Below are 14812 nucleotides of genomic sequence, written 5' to 3'. Positions count from 1 at the left end.
GGGGGATTGGAACTAGATGATCTTTAAGGTCCCTTCCAACCCAAACCGTTTTGTGATTCTATGATTCTATGAGTTGAATGACTTATTCAAGCCTAAGGCTCCTTCTGAACTAGACCCAGCAAACCATATCCTCTAGTTTTGGAGGGCTTTGGAGCTGCCATGCTCCATGAAAGCTGGCCAACCCTAGCCCACCTCTGATGAAGTAGCTGCCTTGCGTAATTAATTTGTGAAGGAAGAGCAGCCTTCTGTTAAAAGTTAGCATTTGTGGAAAATAAAGCAAATCCCAGCTCTACATGTTATAACACTTCAGCCTAACCTAGAAATCTTTATTGGAGTGTGCTGGGCCAGTACCTTGCTGGAACTGCAGTCTGGGTACTTCATGCACTTAGCCATCCATAGGGGACAGGCTGTACATCCCCCATCACGTGATGCATACATCTTATAGTGAACCTCACTCAGAGAAGATGAGCATACAGAACAACCATACCTGCTAATCCCATGAACCAGCTGTATTCGTCCTACAACATTTCCAGTTTGCACTTTACAATTGTTTTCTATGAAATATTTTTGGGAAAACTGCTGACAAAAACACTAATTTGCCAGAAGTTTTTGGTGTCTTGACCAGCCTTTACCCTAAATTGCAAATCGAACCAACTGAATATTAACGGTCTCAGAAAATGGTCCGAGAAGTTCTTGGCTGCAACACAACCTCAAAGGGATGTGCCAGATGTTGCACAAGATGCGCTTCACCTGGCAACATCCAAACTGGATTTCCTGACGGCGCTTAAGAATTTATAGTGTGTTAAATCTTCCAAGGATTTTTTGAAAAGGGTTGCTGATATCAACAAGGCTTCTGGGATAATCTCTGCAATCCAACATGGAAATTCCATGAGTTGTGGAAATGAATCTATCTCTCTGCTGTGCGTGTAAACTAGAGAGACCACTGAAACCAGTGCCATTTCACAGCTATGAATAAAGGGAGAATTGGACCCGTTTTCTTTCTCTGACTTTACTGAATATAAATCAAGGCACAGACATGCTAACTGCATTACACAGATCGTGGTGACAATAACTTCTCAGTGCTTGAGAGACAAGAGAAATTGTCACTCAGCTCGGATCATCAGCTTTATTGTATGCCAGCCAGACGATACACATTTCATGCAGACTATACGTTTGCTCCAACTGCCGCTCGGAAGAAAGTGCTCAACTTCATGTGCGTTGCTCCTGCACTAAGGTACTTGGTTCTTGGTCTGTAGCACCAGTGTTTTTTTTGGGGGTCCTGGAAACAGAGAAAGAGCATCATTGTAAAGCTGTCAGAGCAATCAGCTGTTGCACAAAACCAAAATGCCACCCCCGAGCTGGAATTTCCCTCGTGACGAGTGGCTCTGCAGAGTGCTCCCCAAGCAGCCCGCACATGTTCGGTATGTCCTCAGGCTGGTTGGTGAGCCTGGTCCTGGTCCAAAACCCATGGATATCCACAAAATTAGGAGGGCTGGTGGTCTTGACTTTTTGACCAGCCTCTGGTTCAACTGGGACCAGGATCAGATCCACCCATCAGCTATGAAAAATGCTTGCCAATTGATTATCACCTGCATCAAACAAGCACCTCGCTGTAAAATTGTCTCACGAAGAAGCAGTTTGTTTCCCTCAAGGTGGGTGGTGAAAGCCCTACAAAGCAGGGGACCCAAGCTCCTGTGCTTCTCAGGAAGCAACCGGTACCTGTTAAAACAACCAATAGGAAAACAAGCCCAGCTAACAGATGCTAACCCCGATTTGAGAGCACCTCTCCTCTTCACTGCCCCCAGGAGACACCAGGAGGTGATGGTGGCACCAGGGCATTGGATGCCTGTTGGATCAGCTCTGGGCCCAGCTCTGTACCTGAGGTAGGCTCGGATGGGGGCATTCAAGAGCAAAGCCTGGGAGCTCTGGTAGGTGCTGCTGGACAGGTGATGGAGGGAAGGTCGGGTCTTGCTGAAGTGCAGAGGAAGAGATAGGGAAGGAAAGACCAGTAAGGAACACGGGAATCAATCTTCATTAGGAGACAGAAAGAGAAGGAGGATCTCGAGGGATGAGGAGAGATGTGTGATGGATGTGGAGGGATCTGTGAGGCTGTGGAAAGCAGATGGAGAGGCAGGAGAAAACTGCTCAGATTTAAAATGGGCAGCTTTGCATAGCAGTTGCATTAAGGGTCTGTGGCGATCCCAGTCTGTTCCCCAGCCTGACACTGCCTTTGCGTAGGCAGTGATTCCAGCCTGCAGCTTAAAGAAGGGAAGGAGAGGCTGACACCAGGAGCAGAAGAGTTGCTAGTTACAATCTCCTTGGCCCATGGAACCAGCCCAACCCAGACATGTGAGTCTAACCATCTCTGTGTGAGGCTCGTAGGGCAGGACCACGCTGACAGCCCTGGCAGGACAGTTCTTGCTCAAATACTCACCCTTGTCCTGCCCTTCATGCTTACAGCTGCAAGAAGCTGCTGGCAGATGTCAGCATGGCCTTTTCCCTGTGTCCTCAGTGTAGGAAAACTGTTGAGTCCTTCCAACCTACTAGTTCCTATGGGAATGAGGTAAGCCCAGCACCATAAATCAAGGGATCAGGAGAAAACGCAGGGCAGCTCCTCACTGGAAAGGTGCCCCAGTGTTGGTCAGACCAGGTCCATTCTGCTGATGCAGACAACTGCTAGGACGGGACCCCTTGCCTCTGGAGAAGGCTGGAGACATCTGCATGCCCTTGCCAGTGGAAAGTCTGGCCAAGGGCACTTGCACCGACAGGCTGGGCAGGTTGAAGGCTGCCAACATCTGCTCCAATTGCCACACTGCCCCCTCTGAGCAGGTCTTCACATCTGGTCTAGTAAGGGAGGATGCAGTAACTATGGGCCCTGAGCTCAGGTCTTCTTGTGGCAGTGTGCATGTGATGTTCCAGGCTGTAGGTTAGTCAATGCCAGACTAATCCCACCTCTTCCCTGGGTTTGGTGTCCAACCCTGCTCTCGTTTTTTGCCCTGCATTTCACAACAGAGTCAGAAAGCCAAAATAACCTCTCCTTGGAGGAACATAAGCTGTTTGAAATCACCCTCCATCAACATTTCCCTTAGCTCCTGCTAGAGTCACCAGGGGAGTTCACCCTCCTCAGCAGCCTCGATGTGGTACCTCTCTGTTGATGCCACCATGAAAGCTGATGCATGAGGTACGTGTTTGTGTGGTGGATACTTCATTTTAACCTGTTGGCTCTTTCCTCATGAGTGTGTGCATCCTTCAGCCATGTATTGCAGGCTGACTAAGACCCAGCCTCCTGGGGGAGAAAGAGGCTGTCCCCCACCCCCATCCCCTGGCCTCCTCTTTGTTTGCATCGAATACAAATAATTGTGTGGTTGTCCTTCCCAGTAAAGCTCATTCTGAACCTGTTTTAAACTGGAAGGGGTGTGAGGGAGGTAATTGCAATATTTTCCCCAGGAACTGGTATCCTGAGACAACGCAGCATTGCCCATCCTCTCCCCAGGAGGAGAACACCGTGGCTACTCTCTGCAGGGCTGCACAGCCAGGTCCAGCCCTGTGCACCAGCCTCGGGAAGGATGAGCTGGGAGGGTGCAAATCGGAGGGTTGAGAGGAAAGGCTGATTTTGAAAGGTAATGAGACCTGACACAGAAACAACAACAACATTTACAAATGGTCTTTGTCTTAGACAAGCAAGGAAAGCGCTTGGAGATCTTTGCCCTCACAAGGGCTGCTGGTGGCAAACTGTTGCTCGGTGAAACCCTTGTGTGTAGGAGAGGTTAATTATGTGACATGACAATGTGAGGAATGGAGAAGAGATGGATTGAGCTGACAGATCATTACTTGCGTTACGACTGAGAGAGCGATGCAGAAAGAGTACGGGTTCATCAGGGGTTTGTTTCCCAGAAGCAGCACCTCGTGTCTGGAAACACAGAAAGGATGAGCACCATGAGCACACGCAGCACAGTCTCCCCTTTGCTGGTGCTGGTGTAACAGCCGGCAGCACACTCGGATCAGCTAGTTCAGAGCAATGCTGATGGTTGCCATCCCACGCGAGGACTTTGCTTTTCAAACTTGGGGTCAGAACTTGCCTCTGACGGTGATGGGCTCCAGCAACATTATCGCATTCTTCATAGATACAGAGGACTTACTCATGGCTCATCCCTGTTCCTCTGTGGACTTGGGTCTTGGTGCTTTGATGGCCTGATATCAAATCAGAGCTGATGACATTTATCCTCTGCAACATTATCTTCATTGAAAGCTGTTTAACTATCTGGGAGCTGTTGTGCATCTGTATGGACAGATCCAACTCCAGGCACATGGAAAATCAAAAGCTGACTTCAAGAGCAATTAGAAGCACCAGGAATCCTCTCCTGCAACACAACCCCAGGCACACACAGCTGTGAAGTTCACAAAGAACTGTTTTTTGCGAAGAACCATGAAATATGGCCTTTCATTCCCAGAAGATTCAGGTGAGGACACAGGTCTCTTCTGTGGAGGAACTGATCTTCTTGTTAGGGCCCTCACCCAGGACAGTGGCAGGTTCACGTTGCTCAGAAGACACAAACTCATTGATTCTTGGGCAAACGCAATTAACAACTAGGTTATAGGACATGACGAGTAACTCCTCTCTTCTAAATGCCTTATAGCCCTTTGTGCATTGCAGCTTGCTGTGTTAACAGTGACAAAAATGCAAGTCTTCTTTGTCCTGGAAAATGGCCTTAATGATGCACTCAATATCTGGTGTTGGAAAAGGCAACAGCATCAAATAGTGAGGCTAAAGCTCAGGGAAATGAAGAATCCCAGCCTGGATTTGTATCTAAGCAAGCACAGGGGTTGTTATCACTTCCAGAGGTTGGGTGTGCCTTGGAAATATGCACAGTTTGGGGCCAGCAAGGGCAGAAGGAGACGAAAGTGTCTGACTGTGAAATCTGTCCTGATCTAAGCATGAGGTAAGCAGCAAGGAGCTCAGAACTTAGTCTGAACCGAGTTTAAACCACTGTCCATCTGCAAAGCAGCATTCAATGTACCACCAAGGTCAGCTAAGGACCTCAGTGGCATGCAAAAATATTGTCCTAAATATCATTCAGTCCCTAAAACTGTGCAGCTGAGATTTCTGGCTCCTATTTTAGGCTTTTTTAGGGTTTTTTTCACTCATGGAGTCTAGAGTTTGGAGGAAGAGCTGTCAGCACTGTGAAAGCAGGTGGGAGCAGGCCATGGGGACACACGGAGAAGGATGCAGGATATTACCTACACCAAGGCATCCACTTTCCCACTGCCTCTTTCCAGTATCTACACTGAATCTACACCCCATATCTACACCCTAGAGCCTGGAGATGCCAAGTACAGATGCAGGTCTCACTTGTTCTAGATGAAATCTCCAGGCTCCTCACTGAGGACTGGACCTCCCTTCTCTCTCGTCACTTGAGGAAGCTCAGGGGACCAAGAACTGCTTGATCCTTCTCCCATCCATGTCCACCAACCAGGTCCAGTTTGGCCTTGAATTAAGTCTTCAGACCTAAATTCTGCAGATGGGCCACAAAACCAGACTGATGGCCATACTGTGATGAGTCGTCTCCTTTGCTTTTCTGGCAGGGTGGTGGCACGCTACCTGCAGTGAGGGTCACAGTAAGAGTAGAGGAACCGAGCTGCTCCTGCAACTTCCCATGTGTGTGTGGAGCAGCTGGGAAGAAGCACTATCTCCATAGCTCCAGCCAGCACACACCAAACTAGCACCTTCAGGCAATAAATTAGGATAAGGAGGGAGCCAGGATTCACCTGAGACTTAGTCACAACTGGGTGCTTGCTGTACTCACAGGTTGGGGGGGACCACGGGCAGGTCTAGTCCTAGCCTGGGAAGGAGAAGGAAGATGTTCAGGGCACGCTGTGAACTGCAAGAAGCCTCCTGGGCATCCATCTCTGAAACATGTCCTGCTGCTAAGCCAGCTTCTGCTTGGATTTCCACTGACACACTTCTGCCCACTGTCTCCTGTAATGTGCTGGGAAATGCAGTTCCTTTAATATTGGCTGCTTCTTCTCTGGCTACAAGATTTCTCCTTCATTCTCCTCAGTTGCTGTGTTTGTGCAGCTACCTGTGAGCCCAGGACATCTCTGCACAAAGCTGGGGAAAGGCCAACCTCTTTATCAGATGCACCAGAATTGCAAAGGACAGAAGGTCACACAGATCTGAATACGCCAGGCTCCTACACAGACAACAAAGCTTGTCTCTGCAGCTGTGAAAAAAAAAAGGAAGGTACCAGGGAACAAAAACATGAGCAGAGTCATCCCAAAAGACTACAGACAGAGCTGCAGCAGCAAGACTGGCTGCTGAACTGGCCAGCAGGACAAACACAGTGCACTTGCAGACACATCTACTGAAGCCACACCAAGAAACGAGAGAGAAAGGGCAGTCGGTAGGTATTATTTATTCTAAGCAATGAGTGTTATTGCACAGTACAGACAAAGAAAAAGGCTTACAGTCCAAGAGAGACAGGACACGAGACAGTAACCTGGGGAAGATGGGAAGCACAAGGTCCCTGGTAGAGCTGGGTATTTAGGATGACATGGAAGGGAAAGGTGCTGGAGGGGGAGAGGTGGGAGAAAGCAAGGGGTTGGAGAAGCAGCTGTGGGACAGACACGGAAAAGCCGGCAGGGAAGATGGAGGGAAAATGATTTTGAAGGCAAGAAGGAATAGCAGCATGGTGGGCAGATGGGGTCTGATGGGGCGGTGAGGGCATTGAAGACTGCATGGGAAGAAGCCAACAGGGACAGAGAGGTCTGATCAGCAATGAGACTTGAGGAGAGGGGAGGGAGCAGGGGCGACAGGGGCAAGGATGTCCACTGCCCTGCGACTCCAAAGCACTATCTATTTCAACACATTAAAGGTGCCCTGCTGGCTCATGTCCCTGCTGATAAATCTCTTTGCTCCAAACCACTGCTGAGCTGGTCCTCAGCTGGGTACTAAACCCTGAACCAGGCCAAGGAGCAGGTCAGTCCCACGACCAGGATTTCCCTATCTTGACCATCGGGTGCTGGCACCACCGAGTGCTCTTGGATGCTGTTTAAGCGGCACTGGTGAGGCCGCCCCTCGAGTACTGTGTTCAGTTTTGGGCCCCTCACTACAAGAAAGACATTGAGGTCCTTGAGCGTGTCCAGAGAAGGGCCACAAAACTGGTGAAGGGTCTGGAGAATATGTCTTATGAGGAGCAACTGAGGGAACTGGGCTTGTTTAGCCTGGAGAAGAGGAGGCTGAGAGGAGACCTGATCACTGCCTACAACTACCTGAAAGGAGGTTGTGGAGAAGTGGGTGTTGGTCTCTTCTCCCTAATGACAGATGATCGGACGAGGGGGAATGGACTCAAGCTGCGTCAGGGGAGGTTTAGAGTGGATGTAAGGAAGAAGTTCTTCACCGAAAGGGTTATCACCCACTGGAACAGGCTGCCCAGGGAGGGGGTGGAGTCACCATCCCTGGATGTGTTTAAGAGACGGGTGGATGAGGTGCTGAGAGATATGGTTTAGTGGTGGACAGATACGGTTGGACTGGATGATCTCTAAGGGCTTTTCCAACCTAGTGATTCTATGATTCTATGATTCTATGATGAGGACAGACCCATCTGCCACAGCCACGGCAGGGCATGCACGTCTCTGAGTCCCCAAGGAGACATGGGAAGAACCTGCTTTGCCTAGGGGCTGCATGTCTCAGGCCAGGGTGGGGTGGGAGGTGGCAGATGACAATGATAGGGTTTCAGAAATGTTTCCCCCTTTCCATCTCTCACATCAGTGAGCTGCCGGCATTGAAGGAATGGTTATTATTCCTCAGTGCTCTCACACATTGCAAGATCTGTCACTACTCCTCATCCATCATTTTTCAGGAGGCTGGTCCTTGCTGTTGGTTTCCGTGGAGCAGACTCTCTGCAGGGAAAGCTGGTGGTTTAGAAAGCGTAAAGATGCCTTCAATCCATTAGCAGGCTTTTCTTTTATCCTTGGGCTCACATCTCCTCCACATGACAGTTACGATTTCCAAGGGACCCTGCAACAGAAATTAAGGCTGTTTACAAACAATCCACATTCAAGATAAACCACCAGTCATGGCGTACTCAGAGGTGTGTTACCCCTCATTGCAGACCTCTGAGCTTGTGAGTAGACCCAGTGGCATTAGTGGAATTGCTCCCAACCCAGAAATCTCACGTGCAAAAGGGTAAATGGAAGCAGGCTGTCAAATCCCCAGTTGGGTCAAACTTACCATGACACTGCAGGAAACAGGGACAGCTGAAGCCATGGCTGAACATCACAGTATTTTCCAACTGTGCAAAAGATACTGTTCTTAGTGCTGAACATGGCCATGTCATCACATTCATACAAGGGAATTTCTTCTTCCTGTACAGCTCCTCTTCTTTAACTGCTGTTGCTGTTAGGGATGGCGGTTATTCCTTGGATACTGGAATATATTGGTACCAGCTATGACAGACACATCTTCTTAAACAGTCCTTTTCTCTCCCACACTGGCACATCTCTAAATAAACCCTAAATCCAAAGGATATTGTGACACAAGAGGCTGGATTTGTGGAAGGGCTGACATGTCAGCTGATGGAATATCTGTACTCATCCTTTGACCCGGCTTTACCAGTCAGGGATGTAATCACGATAACTGAGGTTTTCAAAGGAAGCTCAGAGATTTGGGGGTGGAAAAATTGGCAAATCTCAGTCCTATGCCCAAGCTGCTTAAGGTCCCATCTGATGCAGGAAACGGGATGGAGGGATGGAGAGTATCAGGCAGGAGCCTCTTCATCCGCCCATGCACAAGGCTTCCACTGTGTGTGCTGAAGCCCTCAGCACAGGACGTGTTTGAAAGCAACGGCTTAAAATCAGGAACATGCAGGCCCCTCCTCATGGGGCTGCTCACGGTGTGCGGTACCTCTGCAAAGCTGCGCTCAGGTGCTTCGTTATCAAGTGTGAGAAGCAGACTTGACTCTTTAAATTCAACACTCCAGTATTTTCTTCTCCCTCACCAGACTCCACCACTGACAATTAGGACTAATTTTACTCCAGCCAGCGCCTCCACACTAAATGCTCTGGCAGGACAAAGCATTTCATTTTTAGTAACCCACCTCCAGAGCTTTGCACAGACATGGTTCTCACAGCAGCCCTTGGAAATAGGTGGGCAGTGCCAGACACTAATGACTTGGCAAAGGCTAAGGAGTGAGTCAGCAGCGCTGGGTTCAGACAGGGATGCTTAAAGACCAGGGAGCTCAGGTCCCCACGCCTGTCATTAGCCCAGTAGGTCTTCCTGCCTCTTAGAAATGCATCCTACCCCTCGGTGTCTTTAGGATCTGCAGTGCTGAGCAAGATCAGAAAGGAATAGGGCAGCAAGGGCATGTTTTCCACCATTGAATGTGGGTGGATGTGTGGGACCAGATGGATCACCCATCCGTGCTGCAGCATGGATCAGACCCTGTACCTTTGTGTCATGGGAGAGACATTTTGTGGGCCAGCATGGATTGTCACAGATAAGCCCCATCAACGACCGATCTTTTAACAATGAACATTTTCTCCAATACCAGCTGTATGGGGAGGATGAAATGATAAATCCCCAGAGCTACAGCTCAGTTGAAACACTTTAAAGATCATATAGTTACAGGTGATCAATGAATGGATGAGGGTGGTGGGGAAGGGAGAGGGAAGGCAGGGTGATTCAGCAGATCAGAAAGCAGCACTAGCTTGTAGTCACTAATAGAATAAATTCAGAAAGTGATTTGTAAACCAAGCAGAGATGAGAAATAGCACTCAGAAATGGTAAGGCAGAAAAGGGTTGGTGCTCCATGGAAGTCAGCAGAGCTATGCTGGAGGAGAGATTTCAAAATATAACTCCAATGCAGACAGTTTTCCCAGGCTTGGTGGGGATGTTACTGGAATATCCATTAAAAGATAAAACATGGCTAAAAATGAAAATTGCAGGCTTACAGGCTAATTAAAAGGAGATGAAACTAAGATTAGGGTTCACCATTTAAAATAAAATTGTGCTCTCAGCCCTGCTTTCTTCTCAGCCATCATTTTCTCCAGATAGCCAACCCTTTCATTAATATAAAATCAGTGTTTTGCACTTCCACAGACACTGCCGAATCCCTGTTCAACGGTGGCTCAGCCTTGCAGCATGCCAAAAGCACTCAACCCAAGAACTTGCCACCTCCTTTCGATGAGGATTTATAGCCCCTTGACCCCTCTCGTGGGTCTTTCAGGTGGTTTTGGGCCAGAGCAAAAGCTGTAGGCAGTTGGAAAATGGTGTGTAATTAAGCGACCTCATCCACAGCACCTCCCCTCCCTCCAGCTCCTGACAGGGCTCGGTTTCTGCTCCCTGATCCGGCGCAACATGGGCAGGAGCAAGACGCAGCAGCAGCCTGCATGCCGGGCACTCACCGCACCAACCCTCTGCTCAAGACACGAAGAAAATAAAAGCCAACTACCTGCTCCGTCCACATGACTTCACTGTCCATCTTCACATTTGCAAAGGCTTAGCTCTCACGTCAGGCTAGTCTGAGGTTAGCAGCCGTCTAAAGGGAGTCTGTGACAGCTCAGTTGTCCCTACGGCAGGCATGGAAGCGGTGGTGGCTCTAAGCAACACCAATCTGATTGTGGTTGGAAGGGCGTTTCTTTCACTTAACTGTGCTTCTTATCGAGAAAACAAGATCCAGGAGGTGGTATTCGTCTTTAGCATTTATTTATCATTGGAAAAAAAAAACCCTTTGAGCAAGCAAAGATCACAAGCACGTCACAATCAATTGGCTATACATTAATCTGTGTGTGTGTGTATGTGTGTGTGTGTGTGTGTGTTATTCTCATTAGAACAGCAAGAATGAAAAAGCACCACGAGGAAGTGTGCTTAACATTACAAGAGACAATTTGTGATATGCAACCAAACCCAGGCCACAAAATATTAATTAGACACTTCCTATCTGCCTCCAAGAGGCAAGAGTTTGTGGAATTCATGGGAGCCACGTTTTCACGCCAGACGCGTTGCAAATGAAGAAGCAGGTGATCGGTGTGCAAAGCAGTCAGAAAAACAGGAGCTCAGTCAGCAATTAGCACCATTTTGCAGAAAGGAGAAACAGTACAATACAGTGAAAATGAGAAAGCAAGCAATAGACAGCATAGGAACTTTCACAGGGTGAAAAGCAAAACATTTCTTTCTTTTTACAAGGAAAGCAAAACATATTACAAATTAGCGGTGAAACACAATCAGCATTGTGGTAGCTGGAAACATTCTTTCCCAGTGGGATAGACAAGCTCAGAGTCCAAAGTGAACTTGAAACGGCAGAGATTGGGTCTCCTTTCTGATAAACCTGAGTGGGTTCGATGGGCATAAAGTCTGTGGAAGGTAGAGCAATGCAGGATTTCACCCTGAGGCCTGACTCTGCTGCAGTTCCTGGCATTCAGTGCAATGCTAAACAGTGTCCTTGGATGTGTGCTGAGGACCTGGTGCAGAGGCCAGGATTTATACCTCTATTTTGCTGCCATCTGAGAAGGTCCCTAGGCCCGACTAGTCTCCCAGGCTCTTTGCAACCTTCCAAGGATCATTCATCCCACCCAAAGAGAGGTGTCCAAAATAGGTAGCTCAATGGCCCTTGGAAAGTTCCTTCGCTAGAGAGAGAGTGTAGACCACTGGCTAGCACTTCATACATAACTTTGTAGTTAGATGCCACCAAAATCTTCATGTATTAAAGGAAACGTAAGGTCATATTCCAACATGCACTGCACATGTGTCATTCAAACACCGTGATGGATGCTCCTCATTGAGAAGAAGCAACTCTGAAGCCCTAGGTGATGAGTGGTTGATCCAGAGTCATGGAGATGCTTGGATTAGGTGGTCTGAGCATCTCAGTGATGTTCCTTGGGCAAAATCTGGTTACCCTTGAAGTCAAGGGCTAAATTCCAATTGGATTCAAGGTGAAATGGTGGCAAGTGTGCTGTCTCTTTGAATGTGAAGCTTCAGGCCAAAAAATGATTGGGAGAATCGTTTGGCACGGTCTTTCCTTATGTACAGTGAGACTGGTGTGTTGGGCTATTGGTAATGTCTGCGTGCCTTCCTGACCTGTTCTGCCTGCTGTGACACGTCATCTTCACGGCTGTTGCTATATCCTGTGATAGGAAAGGAGTGTGAAGATGGATGAAACATCTAAATGCCAAGGAATCACACCAAGTCTTGGAAGCTCAGGCTTCTCTGGCCAGTTGTCCCTTGTGCGGCAGGGTGGGAAGAGCTGTGGGCGGCACTCCTCTCCACCAGCTCAACGGAAGCCTTTCGCCGAGCTGCTCTGGAGACAGAGCTGGGCTTTGCACTCGAGCAGGGCTGCAGGGGCTTCTGAGCACTCAGAAAAGCAGTGGTCAATATGGACAGGTCAGCGTCTCCATGGAGCATGCACATCAAAAAATGCACTACATTCGCAAAGATTTCCACAGTTTTACTTCCTGGAGGATTTCCCTGGTTTCCTCCTAAACACTGGAGGTTTAAATATATATATATATTTCTATATATGAATATATTTTTTCCACATACACAACCTGACTAGCTCATAGCACACAGTTCTAACACAGCTAAGCTTGGAAATACACCACTGAATTCAGAACACTACACTTACTTATAGTCAAAGCTTTAGGCTGTTAGCGCAAGGCAAACAGGACACATCACACAATACACTGAACTTGGCATTTATTCATTACTAAGGCCAGCAAATGTCACTATCTGTATACCACAGAGCTTTCCTCCTCTTTGGAAACGTTCTCTCAGCCTTGTAGCCCATCACTCATTTATGTTTCCAAAAGACCCAATTCTAATGGGGTAAGACCCCCAAAACAGGACTCCTCACCCTCCTGGCCCATTCCTTTTTCTGTTAGATACTTTCACATCTCTAAAATATCCTAGCAGCAAGACTTTGCTCATTTAAACACCTCTACAGCAACACAGTTCGGAGAGTCTCTTCTTACACCGCCTCCCTACCCTACTTCCCATCTCTCTCTTCGTTCTTCCCAATTGTCTGTTCTCTGAAAGTTTCAAGCTGGACTGAATGTTAAGACAGAAATATTGAGCTGCAAATACAAAGGAGAGCCCTGCATCTTGACTTGCAGCCACTCGGCTACAGGAGAGTTTAACAGCTCAGTTTGGTGGGATCAAGATTAATCCTTTCACACTTAGGACCCAATCCAAGAATTAGGCACGTAAATTTGGATTAGGACCATACCTCTCCCAGCTCCCATTGACACAACCACCCAAATTTTGGGGTATGCAATGCCAGTCTGTTGAGCCAGTTCATACTCGCTAACAAATGGTTCCAGCTGTGTTTACAGCTTCCAAACTGGTCTGGCTGCGCATGGAGATTTCCTAGAGTAAGAGCACAGTAAATAGGATTGAAACCCTGAGATCTTGTCTGGAGAGAATCTAGGATCCCAGCAACTGGTTTATGGCCCTCTTAGGATGCTTACAAGCCAACATGTACTCCAACAGCTGGTAGAGTCAAAACAGCGGGGGCTGACAGCTCTAGCCAACCTTGGTGACTCATTTCCTTCTACCCCTTGGAAGGTCATGTCTGCAAAATAAACCTCTTTCTGAAATCTAGCTCTGTCTACTGGCACCCCAGAAGTGAAGAAAGCAGACCAAGATTCAAAACAAAACAGGATTAACTAAAAAGATCCATAACCTAGGGGAAACAATAGGGAAGAACAGCCTGCTGATAATCTAATCTGACCTGCCACACACTTGGGAAGTCTTCACTGCTCTCTGCACCTTTCCTCACTCCTCTCTTTTTTTTTTTACATCAAGGATTTCAAGTAGTTTTGATGAGTGAAGCTGCCTTGATTCAGCTAGAACCACCCCAGTTACCCTGGGGGAGAATTTGGTCCTTCATCTGCACGGGATGTCCTCTCCCTTTGCTTCTTGGAGCAAAAGTCCCACCAGTGTCACCAGGGGAAATCACTCTTGGCCACACCACTGATTCTAGCAGATTTACAGCAGAGCCACAGCATGAACCTCTGATCCCCTCGGCCTCCAGAACCTTTCACCTGTTGACACCAGTGGGAGATGACCCAACGGCCAACCCCAAAAGGGACTCATAGGATAAGAGCACAGCCCCTCCATGGCTCAATGCCACTTCCATGCCATCCAAGTGTAGAAGGCCCAAGCCTGAGGGAAGGGACAGGCTGTTGGACGCAATCACGCTTTATCCATCACCGTCATCTCCTACGACTCCCGCCTGTGCATTCCCACGTCCCTCACTCTGTGCAGAGCCGTGTTGTGCAGGCAAAGCAGAACAACCTGACCTCAGAAACAAGGATTCCCTAATCCTCCTTGGAAATAAAACAGAAAAGCTTCTAATACAATCAGAACAAAAAGCAGATTAGAAGCCTCTAATTAATTTTGTGGCCTTTATTTAATCAAGAGAAAAAAAAAAAAAAGGGAAGAAAGGAAGAAAGAAAGAAAAGGAAAAAAAATGAGAAAGAAAGGAAAGTGCAGTGACATTTACTCTTTTGCCTCAGCCAGTTTATTGTTCATCTCTTTACTTTTCTCCTTGTCCTCTGGTTTTGCTGTGTTGGAGGTCTCGGCGCTCTTTTTCTTGGCAGCCCGGCCAGATGCAATCTGCTTGTCTTTGGCCTTTTTCAGGGGTTTATGGCTTGTTGTGGTCTTTTTTGGTTTGGAAGGCTTTACGCTAGGCTTTTCCACCTGCATGGACGGCGAAATGCAGAACAACAACACAGAGATGGAGAGAGAGAGAGAGAGAGAGAGAGAGAAAGAGAAAGAGAGACACAAGGACAGGTGGAAAACAGGATTTAGATCAGAAAC

At 47.9% G+C, this 14812-nt stretch overlaps 1 protein-coding gene across 1 annotated transcript in view; it reads right to left on the bottom strand.

Moving 5' to 3' along the window:
* Positions 1–1100: 1100 nt before the first annotated feature.
* MAP6 (microtubule-associated protein 6) overlaps positions 1101–14812 on the bottom strand; it is a gene marked incomplete at its 5' end in the record, with an annotated part of 15639 nt that continues 1927 nt past the window's right edge. Inside the window, 2 exons of the mRNA XM_010157634.1 lie at positions 1101–1279; positions 14496–14692. Of these exons, the coding sequence (XP_010155936.1) occupies positions 1210–1279; positions 14496–14692 (267 nt within the window). The remainder of the gene's footprint in view (positions 1280–14495; positions 14693–14812) is intronic.

This window comes from Eurypyga helias, unplaced genomic scaffold (assembly GCF_000690775.1).
Source record: "Eurypyga helias isolate BGI_N326 unplaced genomic scaffold, ASM69077v1 scaffold24738, whole genome shotgun sequence".
NCBI classification, from domain to species: domain Eukaryota; kingdom Metazoa; phylum Chordata; class Aves; order Eurypygiformes; family Eurypygidae; genus Eurypyga; species Eurypyga helias.
This window is presented reverse-complemented; position numbering and strand designations above follow the sequence as displayed.